Source organism: Salmo trutta, chromosome 3 (assembly GCF_901001165.1).
Source record: "Salmo trutta chromosome 3, fSalTru1.1, whole genome shotgun sequence".
Taxonomy (NCBI): Eukaryota; Metazoa; Chordata; class Actinopteri; order Salmoniformes; family Salmonidae; genus Salmo; species Salmo trutta.
The window spans coordinates 59,433,050-59,456,450 of record NC_042959.1 but is presented as its reverse complement, the minus strand read 5'-3'; the positions used below and the strand labels follow the sequence as shown (position 1 = coordinate 59,456,450).

At 41.0% G+C, this 23,401-nt stretch overlaps 2 protein-coding genes across 2 annotated transcripts; one reads left to right on the top strand and one right to left on the bottom strand.

Annotated features, from left to right (window-relative positions):
* Positions 1 to 1,960: 1,960 nt before the first annotated feature.
* On the top strand, positions 1,961 to 10,043 carry LOC115181657 (RWD domain-containing protein 1). The gene is made up of 6 exons (XM_029743487.1): positions 1,961 to 2,146; positions 2,579 to 2,644; positions 2,844 to 2,974; positions 6,913 to 7,195; positions 9,132 to 9,194; positions 9,328 to 10,043. Exons 1-6 carry the CDS (start codon positions 2,074 to 2,076, stop codon positions 9,438 to 9,440), a joined length of 729 nt encoding a protein of 242 aa, XP_029599347.1. The 5' UTR covers positions 1,961 to 2,073; the 3' UTR covers positions 9,441 to 10,043.
* A 3,412-nt stretch (positions 10,044 to 13,455) lies between these two features.
* Positions 13,456 to 19,690, bottom strand: LOC115181647 (amine sulfotransferase). Its single transcript, XM_029743476.1, has 7 exons — positions 19,416 to 19,690; positions 17,741 to 17,902; positions 15,992 to 16,200; positions 15,397 to 15,523; positions 15,054 to 15,148; positions 14,759 to 14,939; positions 13,456 to 14,126 (listed from the first exon to the last, which is right to left on the bottom strand). Exons 1-7 carry the CDS (start codon positions 19,441 to 19,443, stop codon positions 13,993 to 13,995), a joined length of 936 nt encoding a protein of 311 aa, XP_029599336.1. The 5' UTR covers positions 19,444 to 19,690; the 3' UTR covers positions 13,456 to 13,992.
* Positions 19,691 to 23,401: the final 3,711 nt, after the last annotated feature.

Here is a 23,401-nt window from a genome sequence, read left to right as displayed (position 1 = left end):
TCTGTAAACGTAATTTGCCTGATGACATGCAGTGGAGAAGGACTGTCTCATTTCAAACAAGCACTTTTCCATTCACGTTCCCTTTCCTTGTCTCCTCTCCTCGATTACCTTTGACCTTTTTTAAAAGGAGGGGACAGAGGAACAGTGGTGTAGTGGTGCCTGGAGAAGTGGTATACTCAAATGTTGGCCCAAATTTCCCAAACGGCCCGCCCGGCGAAGGAAAGGTGCCGTGTGAAAAATACTATGAGAAAGTGACATAAAATTATAAATCCCGTATTGGTCTTTCACAGTCAGGCCAACCCAAGATGTATTGTACAAGTAGGCTTATAGTAGGCCAACTATTGATAGATAGATAAATTAGGCTGTCAACTTAGTCAGAAATTCACAGGTTTTAATAGAAAAACAACTAAATTGGATGTTCTAAGTCCAAAACAATGCTTAAACCACATCATGAGACCACTTTTTTTTCCGGAGTGTAGTTATCCTTGAATTAAAGTGTGCAGGCACATAGCACTGTTTGGCTAGCTTGTTAACATTTAAATGACAAGGTTTTTGGGAAAGCCTTTCCATCTACCAGAAGACGGTTAGGCCTATTGTTAGCATCGCCATATTTTTCCTGTTCCTTAATTGTTTGAAACCTGGACATTTTACTTCATATTATGAAGCAGGTCTTACCTTTCTTCAAAGTAGCCTATAGCCAAAATCCCACCATAGAAACATGGAGGCAATAATTTCATAAAGACTTCCTCATATGCGTTCTGCTGTTCTGTTGGTTTTCTTTCAACTTTCTTTTATTGTCTAGCGGCCAAAGGCATTATCCTAGTCATATTAGAAACCAATCCCATGATAGATCCTGCATCTTTAGATCTCCCCTCTCCTACATTTCGAATGGATATTTTCATCTCTGTTCATGTGCGCATTTAAGAAAGATGTTTTCCTGTAAATTGCATTTAGGAACAATTGCATGTAGGCCTTACTGCTGTGTGCACATTGCTGCGCCTAAAATGTGAATAAATAATAGTTCATCAACATTATAAGCTAAACATTCTGATCTGTTCGATCAGCTTTATTAATTGATACGGCGTATCCCTCCATTACTTTGTATACCCAATGCCCACTGAAAAATAAGTTTGTATATGGTAATACAGCATATGCCCCCCACTACACCACTGCAGAGGACGGAGGAGAGAGGATGCAGGATTTGAGCAAACCAATTGAGGAAAGGCCAATGACTACAGTATAAAGCAAAAGGCCAATGTCATGGCCTTTTACGAATTTACTAGACTAAAATAATCTATTGAAGAAAAGTATAAACGTTTCATACATGATACCGAACTAATAATACTAATGAGTAGATAATAACCTAAGAGGTTTGAACAGAAAATGTATCCGTACCTAACAGATATAATTGCATAATTAGCCATTCGATGAGTAAACTTTGTCAAACCAACCTTCTGCGATTCAGAGTGAGAACTTAATTGCCGATGTAGTCGATCAACAGCGGGCCCACAGACAGATATTTCAATGGATGTATAAATGTGAAGCATCCTCTCACTACCAAATATGGTAGTGAGAGGAAGCCCACTGGCGCGCAGTGGGAGAAGATGTTACAAGATGGATTTTGGCCGACATTCTGCAAATCTTCTTATCAATTAAACATTTGATCTCAATACAGTTTTCTGTTCCCAAAACTAGAATCTGTTATGAACAGAACAGACTAAGTCTTGTAGACTCCGCCCTTTGCAAACGTTTTACAAAATCACGCTGTTTAGAAGGAGTGCAAAGTCGAATTGAGTTATTGCATAAGTGCACTTCACATGGTAGGCGTTCCCTAACGGAAATATGAAAAAATATACTGGAACGCGCCAATAGGATAGCGCTAGCGCGTGCTTGGCTCTGCCCATCTCCTTGCTTGTTCTGCCCACTATGACTATTTTGTTCCCATTGGAAATGACAAGCTATGTTCTATCTTGGTTATATAAAAGTCTTTGGTGGGCCCTTCTTTGAGCACGCATACGTCTGTGCCCGGTTGGTTAACTTTGCTAGCTCATTGATGGACCATAGTAGAAGAAAATGACAGATTACGCTGAGGAGCAGCGAAACGAGCTGGAAGCTATAGAGTCAATTTACCCGGACTCGTTTACAGGTTAGTTTTCTGCGAGTCTGTCTCGGTTGGTTTCCAAGCTGGCAAACGCTAGCTAGCTAACTCAGGTTAGCAGTGTGGTGCCAATTTAGCTGGCTAGCTGGTTAGCAAGCCAACAACCCTCAATATCTAGGAGAAATTGTCTTAGCTATCACATAATGAAACGCCCTCGATCACCACACACTCAAAGTTAGTCAGTGCCACTGCCCTGTTTAGCTAGCTAAACAAACTCAACTGCACTGACAGTGCCATAGAGTTAGTCAGGCTCTCCAGCAGGTGAGTTGATCAGAGTCAACATCTTCCACTTTTCCATAGCGAAATTATTTTAGAGCAACGGGATCCACTTTCTGTTAGAACTTTTTGATTTTCATTCATTTACATAACAATGATGTGACTGCTCTACTGACTTTCATATTTGTTTTGGCCCTCCTGTAGTGCTATCAGAGGTGCCCACCAGCTTCACCATCACTGTGACATCGGACGCAGGGGAAAACGATGAAAGTAAGAAGTAACCTAACCTATCACTCTCTTGCCCGAGTCTTGTGTAGATCTGTTGGGCTATACTAGCCTGGTCCCATATGACATGACTCGTCAGTCGAGTTGTCTAATTAAAGCACTTATGGATCTGGGACCAGGCTAGGGTTCTACTACATTTTATTGTTTGTTTATTTGTTAACCTAATGCCTCTGTGTTATTGTAGCGATTGAAGTGACGCTACAGTTCACCTATGTGGAGAAGTATCCCGATGAGGTGCCGCTGTGGGAGATATACTCCCAGGAGAACCTGGAGGATTCAGACGCAGAGGGCATCCTCACCTTACTGCAGCAGCAGGTATGTTACACGCATGCGTAACATACACACACTCATTCATAGGGCTGTTACGGTGACCATATTACTGAGTCATGATGGCAGTCAAATTCCATGTGACAGTTTAGTCACTGTAATTAGGCTTCTCCAAGCTCTGATGCTGCTCATGGTCATTAGTAGCCTATCAAACTTGCTAACTGCCTGGTACTCCGCACTCTATTGTTCCTCAAATCACTGACATCAATGCAAATGTAACCGGAAATCAAATCAAACACTTCATGAGAGCTGATGAGCTTATGTTACGCAACGTTTATATAGGCTATGCAATTGCGTGAGAAAACAGAGTCATGGCCTCTAGTAAATAGAGGAGGATCCCATCAGCTTTCTATAGGCTAGGCCTACTATATTTATTTATCAATCTTCCTAATATTAAGCACATTGCTTCTCTTTAAAACAGGAGTATAGCCTACCTGGCTGGCATGAAAACGAACCACGGGAATAGCATCCTTCCATTTGCTATTTAAGTGCAAAAATGACATGTTTTTTTTCTGCTGCCCCTGTTTTGAGACAGGTGCATAATGGTCCATTTCAGAACAAATTTCACACATATTATTTAGTATATGTAAAGACTAAATTAAATCAAGAATATTGTGATGGGTGACAATATTAGCCTATCACTTGTGAATTATATATTATCACTTGTGAATGATGTGATAAGATGGCGCCGAAGAGGATGGCTGCCGTTTTACATTCCGTAACCAATGGCGCTATTTAGTTTTTTGTGTTTTTGTAACTTTTCAACTTATTTTGTACATAATGTTGCTGCTACCATCTCTTATGACCGAAAATAACTTCTGGACATGAGAACTGGGATTACTCACCACGAATTGGAAGAAGCTTTTTCCTTTAACGAGTTCGATGAGAAAGATACACTGCTCTCCCGGGAACAGGCCCAGATCCCCATCATTTGAGTGAAGAAAAGAGAACGCAGATCCGGCTGCCTTTTGAGAATCCGAAGGCGAGCGAGTAAACTCCCACTGCCATCAATTCTACTTGCTAACATGCAATCATTGGAAAATAAAATGTATGACTTACGATTGTCCTACAAACGGGACATTAAGAACTGTAATATCTTATGATTCACTCGTGGCTGAACGACGACATGGATAATGTAGCGCTGGAGGGAGTTTCAATGCACCGGCAGAACAGAGAAGCTACGTCTGGTAAGACGAGGGGTGGGGGTGTGTCTTTTTGTCAATTATAGCTGGAGCGTGATGTCTAATATTAAAGAAGTCTCAAGGTATTGCACCTTATGATAAGCTGTAGACCACACTATCTACCAAGAGTGTTGTCATCTATATTATTCGTAGCTGTCAATTTGCCACCACAGACCGATGCTGGCATTAAGACCGCACTCAACCAACTCTATAATGCCATAAGCAAACAAGAAAGTGCTCACCCAGAAGCGGCGCTCCTAGTGGCCGGGGACTTTAATGCAGGCAAACTTAAATCAGTTTTACCAAATATTTACCAGCATGTCACATGTGCAACCAGAGGGGGAAAAAACTCAACACACAGAGATGCATGCAAAGCTCTCCCCCACCCTCCATTTGGCAAATCTGACCATAATTCTATCCTCCTGATTCCTGCTTACAAGCAAAAACTAATGCAGGAAGTACCAGTGACTCGCTCTATACGGAAGTGGTCAGATGACGCGCATGCTACGCTACAGGACTGTTTTGCTAGCACAGACTGGCATATGTTCTGGGATTCATCCAATGGCATTGAGGAGTACACCACCTCAGTCATGAGCTTCATCAATAAGTGCATCGACGACGGCGTCCCCACAGTGACCGTATGTACAGTTGAAGTCGGAAGTTTACATACACCTTAGCCAAATACATTTAAACTCAGTTTTTCACAATTCCTGACATTCAATCCTAGTAAACATTTCATATTTTAGGTCAGTTAGGATCACCACTTTATTTTAAAAATGTGAAATGTCAGAATAATAGTAGTGATTTATTTCAGCTTTTATTTCTTTCATCACATTCCCAGTGGGTCAGAAGTTTACATACACTCAATTAGTATTTGGTAGCATTGCCTTTGAATTGTTTTACTTGGGTCAAACGTTTCGGGTAGCCTTCCACAAGCTTCCGACAATAAGTTGGGTGAATTTTGGCCCATTCCTCCTGACAGAGCTGGTGTAACTGAGTCAAGTTTGTAGGTCTCCTTGCATGCACATGCTTTTTCACTTCTGCCCACAACTTTTCAATAGGATTGAGGTCAGGGCTTTGTGATGACCACTCCAATACCTTGACTTTGTTGTCCTTAAGCCATTTTGCCACAACTTTGGAAGTATGCTTGGGGTCATTGTCCATTTGGAAGACCCATTTGCGACCAAGCTTTAACTTCCTGACTGATGTCTTGAGATGTTGCTTCAATATATCCATATAATTTTCTTCCCTCATGATGCCATCTATTTTGAAGTGCATCAGTCCCTCCTGCAGCAAAGCAACCCCACAACATGATGCTGCCACCTCTGTGCTTCAGCTTGGATGGTGTTCTTTGGCTTACAAGCATCCCCCTTTTTTCTCCAAACATAACGATGGTCATTATAGCCAAACAGTTCTATTTTTGTTTCATCAGACCAGAGGACATTTCTCAAAAGTTTGATCTTTGTCCCCATGTGCAGTTGCAAACTGTAGTCAGGCTTTTTTTATGGGGGTTTTGGAGCAGTGGCTTCTTCCTTGCTGAGGTTATGTTGATATAAGATTTGTTTTACTGTGGATATAGATACTTTTGTACCTGTTTCCTCCAGCATCTTCAAGGTCCTTTGCTGTTGTCCTGGGATTGATTTGCACTTTTCGCACCAAAGTACGTTCATCTCTAGGAGACAGAATGCGTCTCCTTCCTGAGCGGTATGACGGCTGTGTGGTCCCATGGTGTTTGTACTTGCATACTATTGTTTGTACAGATGAACGTGGTACCTTCAGGCGTTTGGAAATTGCTCCCATGGATGAACCAGACTTGTGGAGGCTGCAGAAGACATGGATTTTTTTTTAGGGGCATTATGGCCACACAAAGGGGATGCAGCCGGGAAATTCGAGGCATTATCAAGTGCTTGTCAAATTGTGAAAGAGACTGATTAAGTGTTTACAGCCTACACAAAAACAATGCAGAGCTCATGCCTTTCATGCGACTTTTTTCAAATCATCTTTAGTCGCATCATGTAGCCTTAGCATGTATAAAAAAAATCTGAACAAATGTTGGGCTATATGTATCACAATTAAAGTTACATAAATAACTCTAAATTAAGCATATAGGATTACCTGTTTCTTTGTTAACCACTCATCACAGAATAGCCGCATGTGCGCACTTGCTCAAATCATTTGGAGAAAATACCCTTTCTATTTTATTCAGTTTTGTTTAATTGTATTCTTCATACTATAAAATAATGCCATGGAATTCTAAGCAAATGCTAAATGAACTAGTGTAGCCCACAGCCATATGGCATAGCCAGATCAGGTCCTAACATAAGGACAATGCAGAATATGCTATTCTGTTCTTCTGAAATAGATTACATTTTCTTCATATCATGTTTCTTTAGACCTGTCTAAAAAAATAAATGGATTTATTGTGATGGTGTAGGCTATATTACATGGATTTATTTTACTTTTTCAAATGTAGATGTTCCAAGGGTCTGCATCAGTGGCTTGTAGGCTATGCGTGGAAGACGGGAGATGCTAAATGTGTTTGTTAATTAACGGTCAATTACCGTGAGACAGCCAGTGATTGTAAAGCAAATAACTGCCAAACAGCCCTACTCACTCACTCAGTCTGTTCCACCATCCTTGCCTTACTGCAGCTCTGTATGTTTGTTTGTCTGTCAGTCTCTCAGCATGTCTATTCAGCCTTACTCGGCAATGAGAACGCTTACATCTGTGTTTTTATTTTTCTAGGCTGAGGAAAACCTTGGAATGGTGATGATATTCACCCTAGTTACAGCAGTTCAGGACAAACTGAACGAATTAGTCGACGAGATAAAAAACAGAAGAGAGGAAGAGAAGAGGCGAAAAGAGGAGGCGGCGGAGGAGGCTGAGAAGGTGCTCTTCCAAGGAACAGTGGTCACCATCGAGAACTTCCTGTCATGGAAAGCCAAGTTTGAGCTGGAGATGGCTGAGTTGAGGAGGAAACGGCAGAAAGAGGAGGAACAGCAGCAGGCTGGAAAGATTAAACTCACAGGTATGTGTCTACCCCCCCCCAAACCCCTCTTCATCCCCAGCCAAGAGCCATCTGGATTAGGGTTGAATGGTGGGAACCTGGTTACTGGGATTTACACCCCAAAATCACTCCCTTTTCCCAGGATAAATAACTGCGAGACACTGGTAAATTATATTCAATTATTTATATGAACAGCTTGGCTTGAAATGGAACTGTTAAATTATATGCGATGTCTAAATCTGGCTTCTCTATGGCCTCTGTATGATAAATCATCAGTGCTCAGGGTGGGGACAGACAGCCCATCTCAGTATGGAGTACAGTTCACAATGCATGTAGACCTATCACTTTATTATGGTAACTTTTCTTCTAGTGATAGGTAGGCCTACATTTGCTGCAGCATAGTCTATGCTCCAGTAATGTAAAGACCAAATGCATGTCTATTTTACCCTTCTCCATCTGGCTTTTTTTTTTTAACAGGCTGTTTTAAACAGCAGCTATCTCAAATATCATTGCTTTAAATCAGTGCACTCTGTCAGTCTCTCTCTCCATCAACTCTATTCAAATTGCATCCAAAATAGATAATCCTGTTCTAGATGTCCTAGCCTACCTCTTTCAGGTAATAAATTCAATGCAGTATTAGCCTTATATTTAGCTAATTAATGATAGGTTATGCATAATAATCTTCTAATTTATAGCCTCTGTCTCTTGCGCAATAAGCACACATCAGTGTGCCGCTGGCCTCTCTCCTTTCCCATGCAGGAAAAGCTAGACTAGAATAGCTTGCTGGACACGATTTTTCGTAGCATTTATTATACCAATAGACTATTCGAAGAGACGCAAGCTCTTGTTTACTGAAAGTTGAATACAGCAGCCAATAAACCTCACGGGTAGTTTGAAATAATAGTCAATGTGCGCTGCCTGTAGGCTATAGCAGTTATTTGTTCAGACCCATAACCATTCAATCTTCGTGAAGTGAAAGCCTTCTACATCTAATTCTAGTCCTGTATTATTCAAGGATGTCTTTAGAATGATGAAGATAATGCAGACTTTTTTTTAACTTGAAAGTGAGGAAGGAATGAATCAACAAGAGGTAGGCTAATAACATTTGGGGAAATATTATGAAAGGTATATATGCGTCAGCCTACTAATTATACAAGCAGACCCTATTATATTTCATTCAAATTCGCTATCCTATACTTGTAACTTTTACTGAGCAGCACATGCAGCCTACGATGTATTTTAATGTATGGCTCATCAGGCTCAGGTAGCATCAGGCTTGAATTTTCAATCAAATCCAGACAGGCCTATATATATGCTTTTGAATGGCACTTCCGGTTTTGGCGGGAAATAGCTGGTTACCGGGAGAGAAATGATTTATTCTCAGGATGGAACATTTGTAAAATACCTGGAAAATATTCAAGCCTAATCTGGATGCTATAACTCCGCCATCATGTACAGTCAAAACATGAACCCAAGTGCTTCAAGTTTCTGCATTTGTTTTATTTAACCAGGAGAAGTCCATTGAGTCTCTTTTGCCAGGGAGACCTGGCCAAGAAAGCGGCAGCAGTCAATACAACATTACAAAATGTAAAACATACAATCAGCACAACACGATCCAGTCTACAGGAAACATTTACACTCCTCCTGAACATAGTTAATTACATGCCTCTAGTGCACAGTAGGAAAAGGTAGTCCTAACTTGGTAATGGCCCTGGGGGACTTTAAGTAGCAACCACCTTGATGACCATGTCTGGTAACTGCTAGTGGTGAAGGAGAGCATGCTACAGAGGTAGAGGAAGTTTGCCCAGAAGGATTTTATATGAACACATACCAATGTAGCTGTCAGTGCATGTAAAGTGAGGTCCAGCCCACCATTTGAGACAAGGTTCTCAATGGTTGGTGAGCGTCTTGGCATTTGTACATGATTAACACGTAACACATTTTTTTTCTCTACCAGGAAAAAAGCTATTTGAGACCGATCACAATCTTGACACATCAGATATACAGTTCCTGGAAGATTGTAAGTATAGTGGAGTGATACAACTGTAATGTGTATGTTTGTGCGCGTTTGCCTGAGGTAAGAGAAGTATGGTGATTTAGCGAGGTGATCTGTAAAAGGTTGTACAATAACTTTGCTCTTCCCTCCCGTTCAGCTGGAAACAGTGTTGAAGTGGACGAGTCCCTCTTCCAGGACTTTGAGGAACTCGACCTGGATGAAGACGACCCTGACTTTGACCTTCTGGCACTGGGCAGTGATGAGGACTGAACTAGGAAGAAGAGAAAGATGCCATGGGCATGTTCCAGGCAGACGTGTTTTCAAATACTATTTAGAATCTTTAAAATACTTTGAGCATTTGCTCTAGCCTGCCTGGGGTGCCAGATGAGTGGGGATTGCAGTGTTGTGACTATTTTATTGGTTCCATTGCGCCTGGCAAACTCAATCAAGCCCAGAAGAAAGCATTTGAAATGATTTGAAATAGTATTTGAAACCAGGTCCGGTCCCAGATCATGTTTATTGCAGTCACGTTGTGCCGCACAGATTCAGATCCCCCAATGCCTGGAGAAATGTTTTGCATCTCAGGAACAACATTGATGTGATATAGAATTCTTCTGAGATGCGCAGCACGACTGTAATATTTACGACTTTGAACGCAACCGATACTAACAGGAGGGGATCATCACAGGAAGGGGAGTCACAGTATCTGACCAAGCCCAGAGAAGAAAGACAACCAATAACACCCACATTTATGTTCTAAACATGAACTATAACTCCATTTGACTGTAAACACAATCACCTCAAGGCATTTATACACCCTTGTCAATGAATTGATTTATACCCTGATGCCATTAAAGATCCACTATGCAGAAATCTCTTCACCATTTCCTGGTCACAAAAATTCTAGTTTGCTAAATTTCAGTTTGTGACAAAACAAGTATAGTGTAGAGAATCATTGTACCATCTAAACCACTGTGAAATGTCTTTTCCATGAACAAAAATCTTGTATTGTCAGCTGGTGTACAAAACCGAAAGTAAAAGATACTTAAACAGGTAGCATAGAAATAGCGCACATAGAACAGATCTACTGCTTCTTAGCCTTGCTTTCAATGAGAATGAAAGATCTATAACTCGCATTTGTGAATTTTGTGTTAAGTACTTTTCTTGGATGTGGGGGACTAAGGACTTTACATTGCCATCACTTCATCTAGAAAAATAGGGAATAAGTGCTTGCTGGCTTGGAATTCACAAGGCAGTTGTAGAAACCCTGACTGACTCACAGAGGGCAGCAGCACATTTTGTTATGGAACATAACCTTCAAAAGACACTGTTGGTTGAATTCACTGTTTCCTTATTCAATCACCATATAGCTAAAATGAGTCAAGACAATTGCTTTAAAAATATATATATATTTCAATTCTTTAAACTTTATGAATACATTTTTTATACACATTAAAAACCGACAAACATTGTGGGTACAGCGCATGAGAAGTTACTGTACACTTGCAAAACTATTTTTCCCTCTGTAAAATAGAAAACTTAATTTACATTTTGGATTGATTGCTACTACACTGAATGCAACATGCATTCGTGGATCAGACAACCAGTCAGTATCTGGTATGACCATTTGCCTCAGAGCAACTTCGCATAGTTGATCAGGCTGTTGATTGTGGCCGTCGGAATGTTGTCCCACTTCTATTCAATGGCTGTGCGAAGTTGCTGGATATTGGCAGGAACTGGAACACGCTGTCATATGTTGATCCAGAGCATCCCAAACATGCTCAACGGGTGACATGTCTGGTGAGTATGCAGGCCATGGAAGAACTGGGACATTTTCAACTTCCGGGAATGTGAAAATCCTTGCAACATGGGGCTGTGTGTTATGTTGAAACATGAGGTGATGGCGGCGGATGAATGGCACGACAATAGACCTCAGGATCTTGTAATGGGATCTCTGTGCATTCAAATTGCCATCGATAAAATGTATTTGTGTTTGTTGTCCGTAGTTTATGCCTGCCCATACCATAACCCCACCGTGGGGCACTGTTCTCAACGTTGACATCGGCAAACCACACAACGCCATACATGCTGTCTGCCCGGTACAGTTGAAACTGGGATTAATTTGTGAAGAGCACACTTCTCCAGCATGCCAGTGACCATCGAAGATGAGCATTTGCCCACAGAAGTTGGTTATGACGACAAACTGCAGTCAGGTCAAGAAACTGGTTGGGACAACGAGCACACAGATGAGCTTCCCCGATGATTTCTGACAGTTTGTGCAGAAATTCTTTGGTTGTGTAAACACAGTTTTATCGGGTGGCTGGTCTCAGACGATCCCGCAGGTGAAGAAGCCAGATGTGGAGATCCTGGGCTGGCGTGGTAACACGTGGTCTGCGGTTGTGAGGTCAGTTGGACGTACTGCTAAATTCTCTAAAACGGAGGTGGCTTATGGTAGAGAAATTAACATTCAACAGCTCTGGTGGACATTCCTGCAGTCAGCATGCCAATTGCACACTCCCTCAACTTGAAACAGGTGGATAGATTATCTTGGCAAATGAAAAATGCTCACCAACAGGGATGTAAACACATTTGTGCACAACATTTGAGAGAAATAAGCTTTGTGTGTATGTAACATTTCTGGGATCTTTTATTTCAACTAATGAAACATTTTTGTTCAGTATAGCTTATACAGTGAGGGAAAAAAAGTATTTGATCCCCTGCTGATTTTGTATGTTTGCCCACTGACAAAGAAATTAGTCTATAATTTTAATGGTAGGTTTATTTGAACAGTGAGAGACAGAACAACAAACAAATCCAGAAAAATGCATGTCAAAAATGTTATAAATTGATTTGCATTTTAATGAGGGAAATAAGTATTTGACCCCCTCTCAAATCAGAAAGATTTCTGGCTCCCAGGTGTCTTTTTTACAGGTAACGAGCTGAGATTAGGAGCACACTCTTAAAGGGAGTGATCCTAATCTCAGCTTGTTACCTGTATAAAAGACACCTGTCCACAGAAGCAATCAATCAGATTCCAAACTCTCCACCATGGCCAAGACCAAAGAGCTCTTCAAGGATGTCAGGGACAAGATTGTAGACCTACACAAGGCTGGAATGGGCTACAAGACCATCACCAAGCAGCTTGGTGAGAAGGTGACAACAGTTGGTGCGATTATTCGCAAATGGAAGAAACACAAAAGAACTGTCAATCTCCCTCGGCCTGGGGCTCCATGCAAGCTCTCACCTCGTAGAGTTGCAATGATCATTAGAACGGTAAGGAATCAGCCCAGAACTACACGGGAGGATCTTGTCAATGATCTCAAGGCAGTTGGGACCATAGTCACCAAGAAAACAATTGGTAACACACTACGCCGTGAAGGACTGAAATCCTGCAGCGCCCGCAAGGTACCCCTGCTCAAGAAAGCACATATACATGCCCGTCTGAAGTTTGCCAATGAACATCTGAATGATTCAGAGGACAACTGGGTGAAAGTGTTGTGGTCAGATGAGACCAAAATTGAGCTCTTTGGCATCAACTCAACTCGCCGTGTTTGGAGGAGGAGGAATGCTGCCTATGACCCCAAGAACACCATCCCCACCATCAAACATGGAGGTGGAAACATTATGCTTTGGGGGTGTTTTTTCTGCTAAGGGGAGAGGACAACTTCACCGCATCAAAGGGACGATGGACGGGGCCATTGAAAATGGGTCGTGGATGGGTATTCCAGCATGACAATGACCCAAAACCCACGGCCAAGGCAACAAAGGAGTGGCTCAAGAAGAAGCACATTAAGGTCCTGGAGTGGCCTAGCCAGTCTCCAGACCTTAATCCCATAAAAAAATCAGTGGAGGGAGCTGAAGGTTTGAGTTGCCAAACGTCAGCCTCGAAACCTTAATGACTTGGAGAAAATCTGCAAAGAGGAGTGGGACAAAATCCTTCCTGAGATGTGTGCAAACCTGGTGGCCAACTACAAGAAACGTCTGACCTCTGATTGCCAAAAAGGGTTTTGCCACCAAGTACTAAGTCATGTTTTGCAGAGGGGAAATAGTTATTTCCCTCATTAAAATGCAAATCAATTTCTAACATTTTTGACATGCGTTTTTCTGGATTTTTTTGTTGTTATTCTGTCTCTCACTGTTCAAATAAACCTACCATTACAATTATAGACTGATCATTTTTTTGTCAGTGGGCAAACGTACAAAATCAGCAGGGGATCAAATACTTTTTTCCCTCACTGTAACTAGCTTATTAAGTTATCTAGGGTAACTTGTAACTAAGGCAATATTTTTTCTGGATCAATAATGGGCTTAGGTGCTGGGCATGGCAGTGGCATGAATTTTAGAAAACAATTTAGAGGCCCTCATCTTTGCCCTTTTAAAGCAAATTCCCTGCGATTCTACATATTCTGCCATGGAGCCAAGAAACATTTTCCGTTTTAAAGCAAATTTTCTGCAATTCTATACATTTGCGATGGCTAATTCTGTGTTATTTTGCTCAAACATGAAATCTGTAGTGCTAAATTAATTGTTTGGGGATTTTTCAATTGTCCCTGACTGTCTAGCTTTTATTTAGGTGACTGTTCGTTTTCAAAGGTTCTATTATGTAAGGGATAAATGCCCACGTTCTGTACATCATAAACAAGTATTCAACAATGCTGTGGTATAAAAAAAGGCATTTAGTCTTAAGTTTACAGTGAAAGCATTTTCCATCCTGAAAAAAATTGTTTTTCTTTTTACACTGTTTGGACTTAGGTGACCCGAAAAAATGCTTAAATCCACCCAAGGATTTAAAAAATCCCTGCAAGACGTGACTAGGATGTCATCACGTGGCACTATTGACGTCATTGATGTCCCACGCAAAGGAGAGGGGCAGGTCCCTCATCTTCTCCTGGAAGACACTGTCAAATCTCTCGCTCTGTGCAACAGTGAAATGGTTCTTCCAGTCCCCAATGGTCCCTGTGTGGATGGAAATCAGTCAATAATGTATAAGAGTATTAAAGGGCAATTCCACTACTTTTCATCTCCAGCACAATACCAGTGTACATATGTGAAAATGGCACATATATAAACATCTTAAGGTTAAAGTTCTACCCGATAACATCAAATACTACGAGATTCGCGGTGACGTGGGGAGCAAGAAAATACCCTCCCTCTGGCTAGAAACTTGTAAATCACAGTTTCTTACTTTTAATCCTACCCTGTGATGTCACAGATTTAAAAAAGAATAGGACCTTAGCTTTTTAACATATGTAGACACTGGTATGATTCTAGAGATCATGAATATGAGGTTGAAAAGTGGCGGAATTGCCCTATAAGATAAAAAATGATACATTTATTTGTTCTTTAGGTTTGCACAAATTATAATCCAGATGGTTGTATATCTATCGGAACATTGGTTCAGTGTAAATGTGTGGGGGCCTGGTGTTACAAGTACAGTACTGCAAGCCCTTTGTGGTTGCCCTTGGCTTGATTAAGGATGCAATAATATGCAGCTTGTGCAATCCTCATACCAAAGTGTATTGATAAGGAGACAGGTGACCATTCTGTTATCACATTATATTATTATTTAGAAGGTGTGACGTGCATACCTTTTCTCATAAACGTGCCCTTGTTGTGGTCAAGCAGGGAGTCGGGCACCGTCTTGTAGTTAGCCTGCGGGTTCTGTTTCATGGTTCTAAAGGTGCTGTGTTCCACCACACTGGCCATCTGCTCCTCTGTCAAATCCTTCCCTAGAAACTTGCACATCCTCTCCACCATGGAGCGCAGGTCCTGCAACACACACACTGTTCATGCTTTGAGACTCATGTAAACTCACAAGCAAACTCAGAGTACAGGACAGGACGGACAAGTAGATGGACAGGTAGGTTTTGCAACTGTTGGTACCTTGATCATCTCTTCATATGTGATGTACAGGAAGTTCATGTTGTCTCTATTAGCGTACCACGTCTTGATGTGCTCAAACCAACAGTTCCCAAAAACTGCAACACACACAGCAAAGACTCAAATGGATACTTTGCACAGTTGAACCTAAGGATACTACAGATGAAAGTGTTTAGAAGGCTTTCGACATCATTCATTTCAAAATAATCACAATTAACTGACTTGACTGTAAGCGTAAAGCATTGTTGGCTAGCGCCAACTCCCCATAGAAAACAATACTTGGCTTTGCACATCATGTACGAAATTCATCGTCCTTAACAGGACCAACAGCTCACATTCTACTTACCTTTCCCTTCCATGAATTTCTCAAAGAAATCATTGAAGTCCTTTGGCGTCTCCAGCATGGCTGCATATTTGTGGAAGTGGTAATAGGACACGAGAACATCCTTAGGGTTTCTGGCCACATAGATCACCTTAGGAAAGCAAGGTCATACTGCATATCAATAGATTGACTATAAAAAACGATCCATCAATATCAGTAGTAATACTTTAATGAAAGTAATCCTGAAGATAATGACAAATAGTGATAATAGACTTTGGGTAACACTTAAAGCCTGCAGGTATTATGCATTCTAAGACTTATAATAAGCATGTATACCGACCATTTGAAGTATTTTGATACACAGAGATATATATAATATTAAAAGTCTTATAAGGCATTATAAAGGCTCATACATACAGTGGGGGAAAAAAGTATTTGATCCCCTGCTGATTTTGTACGTTTGCCCAGTGACAAAGAAATGATCAGTCTATAATTTTAATGGTAGGTTTATTTGGACAGTGAGAGACAGAATAACAACAAAAATATCCAGAAAAACGCTAATTATGCTAAGTGCTAATACCACAGAATAATACCCAAGTGATCCATGCATTCCACTGACCTTTCCCCTCTTTTGTCTGATGGCGAGAGGCATGAACTTGTACTGCAGGTGGGTGACCCGTAGCCTGGGGGAAGGGGCAGCGTTAAACTCCTTCTCACTACCAATCAGCTCGATCCATGGGACGAGCTGCGCGTTGAGATGCTCTGTGTTTGGAGTGACGTCACCTTTGGCTTCTATGAGAGTCAGAATCTGCTGCATCCAGATCGTCCCTGTCAATCACAGCAGGGTGGACACTACAGGTCACCCAGAGGTCATTTCAATTCAATTTAAACTTCAATTGTCCATTCAGGGACAATGTGGCATGTCAGTCCTACCATACAATGTACAATACTGGATAGCTTGGCCCTTTCACCTCAGGGTTCTGTGAAGGCCAGTCAAGTTCTTCCACACCGATCTCGTCAAACCATTTCTATATGAACCTTGCTTTGTGCACAGGGCATTGTCATGCTGAAACAGGAAAGGGCTTTCCCCAAACTGTTGCCACAAAGTTGGAAGCATAGGATCGTCAACAATGTTAATGTACGCTGTAGGGTTAAGATTTCCTTCCACTGGAACTAAGGAGCCTGGCCCGAACCATGAAAAACAGCCCAATACCATTATTCTTCCTCCGCCAAACTTCAGTTGGCACTATGCATTGGGGCAGGTAGCAGTCTCCTGGCATCCGCCAAACCCAGATTCGTCCGTCAGACTGCCAGATGGTGAAGTATGATTCATAACTCCAGAGAACGTGTTTCCACTAATCCAGAGTCCAATGACGGCGAGCTTTACACCACTCCAGCCTTAGACTTGTGTGCAACTACTCGGCCATGGAAACCCATTTCATGTTGCTCCCGACGAACAGTTTTTGTGCTGATGTTGCTTCCAGAGGCAGTTTGGGACTCGGTAGTGAGTGTTGCAACCGAGGACAGACGATTTTTACGCGCTACGTGCTTCAGCACTCAGAGGTCCCATTCTGTGAGCTTATGTAGCATACTACTTCGCAGCTGGGCCGTTGTTGCTCCTAGACGTTTCCACTTCACAATAACAGCAATTACAGTTGACCAGGGCAGCTCTAGCATGGCAGAAATTTGATGAACTGACTTGTTGGAAAGGTGGCATCCTATGATGGTACCGCGTTGAAGTCACTGAGCTCCTCAGTAAGGCCATTCTACTGCCAATGTTTGTCTATGACGGTTGCATGGCTGTGTGCTCGGTTTTATACAGCTGTCAGCAACGGGTGTGGCTGAAATAGCCAAATCCACTAATTTGAAGGGGTGACCACATACTTTGTATATATAGTGTATTTGAATGTGGACATTGTCCTGCCTACCGTCACTGTGCTACTCCTACTCTGATACGGTGCTTATGGGACATGGGTCTGTTACACTTTAATCTAGCCTGGTTTAAACCATTGTTTTCAGCCAAGGGGAGAATAACAGGGCATGCAGCATTCCACCGAACGTAAGGATGCGGGCAAGTTTCTGCGCAGGAAGATTAGCAAAAATACCAGTTTTGTTGGCTTAAAACAACTAGGACATTTCTTTCACTTATCTGGGCTACTGGACTGATACAGGTCGAGAACAGAGCCCATTAACAGATAAGCAAAGTAAACTCACTGAACGAGATCTACTCAGTTGACTCAGTTGAGCTGATAAACTGTGTAAGAGGACCTTATAGGAAGAGATAAAAAGAGGTATGCAGGCATGTTTTAAAAGCGGTAAACAACTGGCTATTCTAGGTAAGTACATCCATGCTGCCTCCAGGACTCACCTGACTTGGGATAAGTGACGGCGAATATGTCTGAGTCTCGGATCTCCCAGTTCTGGATCTGGTCGACCTCGTCGGGAGAGTGGACCCCATTGATCAGGTTGAAGTTCCGGTGAGGAACCAGCATATAGTCCAGAACCTGGGGATCAGTGGAATCCAAAGGATCTGAGAAGACAAGACAAAGGCCTACTCATTCAAACAGTCTGGATCTATGTATGTAAGCATTAACACACAACAGGGAACAACCATACACCCGTGTGAGAAGGCACGAGGCCGAAGTCCTACTCATCTAGAGTTGAAACGCTGTGCTTAATTAGACAAAAATCTGAAATAAACACCCAAAAAGCCCAGTAAATAAGGTTGTTATTCCAAACAAATGTTTATATAGCTATCAGATCACAGGGAGTCAGGAGGAAGCCAAGTGGAAATGTTTAAAGGGACAATCTGGGATTGGAAAAACAACTGGTAAACAGCTGAGGGTTGGGGCTGGAGAAATGTAAACATAAACAGAGTCATGGATGCAAGTACTGAGCATTAATGATATCAACAGGATAGTTATGAAACCATATAGGGTTCGTTTAGAATAACATTCTTTACAAACAAGATTCTATTTTAGGTTCTGGTGGGGGAAAACAGTTGACCTAAACTCATGAGGCATTTGCAAGTTATATTCTTTATGAAGCAATGGCTACATGCCATTAACTCAAAAGTCCTAAAATGTATGTAACAATCCCAGATTGCCCCTTTAACAAAAGGAGACATTTAATAACATTTAAGTACCTATAAACAAAGCCTGGGTACAAAAAAAAGTATTCCTACGAAGGACTAGCAAATATTGCAGTAAAGATAAATGGTGGGTTTGCTGTGCAACAATGCAGTTCTAGCTGTAAATCATAGAGGGGCAGAGAGCATGTTGTTCTGTTCACAGGCTGGTCTGAATCACTGGTGAAAAAAGTTGCCTAGTTTGTGTCCATCAAGCTCAAGCATTGGCCACCATTCATGGTCCTATGTAATCCTTTCTATCTCTTAAAGGGTGAGACAGATCTTGCATGCAACAGTGCATAATATATATATATATATATATATATATATATATATATATATATATGTATATATATATATATATATATATATATATATATATATGTATATATATATGTATATATATATACATATATATATACATATATATATATATATATACATATATATGTATATATATATATATATATGTATATATATATATGTATATATATATATGTATATGTATATATATATATGTATATATATATATGTATATATATATATGTATATATATATATATATATATATATATATATATATATATATATATATATATATATATATATATATATATATATATATGCATATATATGCATGTGGACAGTAATGTACACTTCAGACATGCAAACATGTCTCACTGAGAGGTTCCAAATATTACAACAATAACAAAATTACGCACCTATGTATCACACAGAGAAAACAAACGAATTACTCGTTTCTAACTATGCCACTCAGATTCTGGTATAACATTCAATTAACATGATAAAATGGCAATACAAGGGTAGGCACTGTATTCTGCAATAGGCAATATAGCAACCTCTTTGAACTCCAACTATAACTCCACGCACTGCACAGAGAGCGCAGTATTCCCTACCTGTCTTTGTGCGGGTGGAACTTGTCATTGTATGCCAATGTGACAAAATCCACAGTCGGTGTAGGCTATTATGAAATCCCTGGCCCCAGGAAGTTTCTTGCAGTCAATTCACTATTCTTAAAAATAAGGGTTTATGATGGATAGCGGGCAGAGCGAAGTAAAATTCGCTCTGTGTCCAATGCGCACCCGAATATCACCTACTGTGCCAATAGAAGATGCGCGGAAGACAAACCGCTGGGTTTTTAACTCGTGTCGTGCTCGAGGAATACTGACCGCCTATACAATTTAAGCGCGTTCGCGCACGCAGCAGCAGTTTTTTTCTGCGCGGGCGCACCTCAGATTGATTTGCGCTTTTTAAACACAGCGTTACAGACTCCATGCAATGTGCCATATTTTACATCCCCCATGACCGATGAGAAACGGGAAAACGATTTTGATTAGGCTACAGAGGAAATCCGCTGTTCTTAACTAGTTTGTTTTACTGAGAAAATTAATTGAGAAACGTTTTTGTGAGACCAAATTCATTTTTGTTTTGTCAACATGTTGCGCACTCACGCACACACACTTTCCACCCTGTGCATCAGAGAGGGCACCACACGTACTAGAGTGGTGTGGTGAAAAATTATTCTGGGGCTGTAGTCTTTCCTGTTCTGGTAACCTAACCAGGTATAACTCAGGACCTTATACGGTATGCCGTGATTAATCTGTTGTAAAAAGGTTTAAAATGGGCTATGATGGGACCAGAAGTTTTCTAATCAAGTCACATGGTTTAAACAAACTAATGTCCTTGGGGAAGATGAAAACACTGCCAAACTGCAGCAACCTTGTAGTTTACATATTAATTATATTAAGACTAGGGTTGTTTACACAGACAGAGAAAGCAACATGATTGGACAAAGCTTTCTGTATGCGGGTTTGTTGCGTCATATTGTCCCGCCCTATGCAACTCTAGGCCTAATTAAAGATTTACTCAGTCTGTTAGCTATTGTGTTTATTGATTCATTCCAGTTAATCATTTTGGATTGAAAAAGCCTAGGTAGTCTAGTCAGTCCAAGTTTGAATATAAACCAAATTTGATCCAATTCACATTTTCTCACAAACAAATTGGCTATAAATACACCAAGTTACCTCTTCCTTCACCCTGGCCAGAGACAGGGCACATAGTAGTGATCAGACTGGAAAATGATATTGTTTCCATGCAATACAGCATGTCATATCGCTAATGTTTAAGTGTATAGGTTGATACATTTATGGAAGAGTTTTTGTTTGTGTCTGTCTGGTGTGATGTGTTATCAGGCTTGCTAAATAAATTCCAGAGGAAAGTGGAGACTGCCTTAAACTTTGTGCATTGTGCCCAGCCCGCGTGACCTGCGATGTCTGTGAACCTGATTGGTTAAGGCATGCAAAGAGCCTGTAGCAGCGCTCCAGTGTGACTGAAAGAGATCTTGTCTTCTAGTTGACAATTCATGAGGCAAATCGGTCTAAAATACATCACTTTCCCCCTCTTTTTAACGTTTTGCGTTGATATATTTTATTAAACTAAATCAAAAATGGTTGTGGCAAATGCCATCTCTCCACGTTTTCGGCCCGGCCCTGTCATGCATGGACCCTAATACTTCTGATGGATTCATATTTTGTTCGAGGGCAATAAAGCATAAAAATAACCTTTCATCAGTTTGTGAAATGTCTCTAATATGACAGCACTATATGTCCAATACATACCTATACAATACATATTTATTCTCTGTAGTACTGATAAGGACATGCGTAGTCGCAATCCACACATCTGTCAGTTATCAGTGAGCTGTCACATTTCTGAGGGGGCATGGACAGGAATCAGGACAGAGGCTTGGAGGAAAGAATGTACCAGAGAAGAGTTCCTCCAACCAACCCACAGACTGCGGTCCTACCAGTTCAATAGTAATTTAAACATTCCAGTCGGTGGCCTGGGAATAATCTGTATTACAGAATGTCCTTTTCACCAGCAATTTTTGCTTTTTATCTGTCCAATTCTCACAGTAGTGATCGTGTTGCCAGGTGACTTGTCAGGAGGGTGTGAGTGAGGGTGTGTGTCATCTGTGTTTGTGAGAGAGTATATGTGTGTGTGAGTGAATGTCAGTGTATGTGTGTGTATCTGTTCCACCGAAGCCGCACGTACCCAGAGGGCCCCGGCCCCCAGATACTGTAAGATAAAATCTGCAGTTGCGGAATGTTCCTCCTCAATTAGAACAGGACAGAAGGTTAAAGTGTGACTCAACACTAAATCATAAGTGGTCTCTATGTCTTCCCATGTAACCTGACTCATGTTTGAGAAAGGGGAGAACTACTTGGTCTTGTTTTCTGATTTGACAATACATGAGGAGGGGCTGGTCTATTCCTACTTCTAGTGAAAGACAGTGTGGGGCAAAGATGCACCAGGTGTGTCTCTCCATGAATGGACTCCGTTAATGTTTGTGTGTGTGTGTGTGTGTATATACATAAACTCAGCAAAAAAAGAAACGTCCCCTCACTGTCAACTGTGTTAATTTTCAGCAAACTTAACATGTGTAAATATTTGTATGAACATACGATTCAACAACAGACAAACTAAACAAGTTCCACAGACATGCGACTAACATTAATGGAATAATGTGTCCCTGAGGGTCAAAATCAGTATCTTGGCCTCGTGCCTTCTCACACAGCTGGAGGTGTATGGTCTTGTCCTGTTGTAGGAGGAAATTGACTCCAATTAAGCACCGTCCACAGGGTATGGCATGGCGTTGCAAAATGGAGTGATAGCCTTCTTCAAGATCCCTTTTACCCTGTACAAATCTCCCACTTTACCACCACCAAAGCACCCCCAGACCATCACATTGCCTCCACCATGCTTGACAGATGACGTCAAGCTCTCCTCAAGCATCTTTTCATTTTTTCTGCGTCTCACGAATGTTCTTTGTGATTCGAACACCTCAAACTTAGATTTGTCTGTCCATAACCCTTTTTTCCCCAAATCTTCCTCTGTCTAGTGTCTGTGTTTTTTTGCCCATCTTCATCTTTTCTTTTTATTGGCCAGTCTGAGACATGGCTTTTTTTTTGCAACTCTGCCTAGAAGGCTAGCATCTCCGAGTAGTCTTTTCACTGTTGACGTTGAGACTGGTGTTTTGCGGGTACTTTTTAATGAAGCTGCCAGTTGAGGACTTGCGAGGCGTCTGTTTCTCAAACTAGACACTCTAATGTACTTGTCCTCTTGCTCAGTTGTGCAACGGGGCCTCCCACTCCTCTTTCTATTCTGGTTAGAGACAGTTCGCTCTGTTCTGTGAAGAGAGTAGTACACAGCGTTGTACAAGATCTTCAGTTTCTTGGCAAATTTCTCTCATGGAATAGCCTTCAATATTCAGAACAAGAATAGACTGATGAATTTCACAAGAAAGTTCTTTGTTTCTGGCCATTTTGAGCCTGTAATTGAACCCACAAATGCTGATGCTCCAGATACCCAACTAGTCTAAAGAAGGCCTGTTTTATTGCTTCTTTAATCAGGACAACAGTTTTCAGCTGTGCTAACATAATTGCAAAAGGGTTTTCTAATGATCAATTAGCCTTTAAAATTATAAACTTGGATTAGATAACACAACGTGCCATTGGAACACAGGAGTGATGGTTGCTGATAATGGGCCTCTGTACGCCTATGTAGATATTCCATAAAAAATCTGCAGTTTCCAGCTACAATAGTCATTTACAACATTAACAATGTCTACACTGTATTTCTGATCAATTTGATGTTATTTTAATGGACACATTTTTTTGCTTTTCTTTCAAAAACAAGGACATTTCTAAGTGACCCCAAACTTTTGAATGGTAGTGTGTGTATATATATAATATATATAATGTTTGGTTACAGTCATTTCTGGTAGTTCAATAAATATATGAATACATGTTCCATTCTCAGTGTGTCCTTACGCCTTCTACAAGGTCCCAATTCTACACACAGGAATATGTTGAGGATTTCA

Coding starts and splice junctions, on each gene's coding strand:
- LOC115181657 (XM_029743487.1), top strand. CDS start 2,074: ATGACAGATTACGCTGAGGAGCAGCGAAACGAGCTGGAAGCTATAGAG. Junction 2,645..2,843: donor CGCAGGGGAAAACGATGAAA/GTAAGAAGTAAC, acceptor GTGTTATTGTAG/CGATTGAAGTGACGCTACAG. Junction 2,975..6,912: donor TCACCTTACTGCAGCAGCAG/GTATGTTACACG, acceptor TTATTTTTCTAG/GCTGAGGAAAACCTTGGAAT.
- LOC115181647 (XM_029743476.1), bottom strand. CDS start 19,443: ATGACAAGTTCCACCCGCACAAAGACAG. Junction 17,903..19,415: donor TTCCACCCGCACAAAGACAG/GTAGGGAATACT, acceptor TTGTCTTCTCAG/ATCCTTTGGATTCCACTGAT. Junction 15,524..15,991: donor TCAGACAAAAGAGGGGAAAG/GTCAGTGGAATG, acceptor TGCTTTCCTAAG/GTGATCTATGTGGCCAGAAA.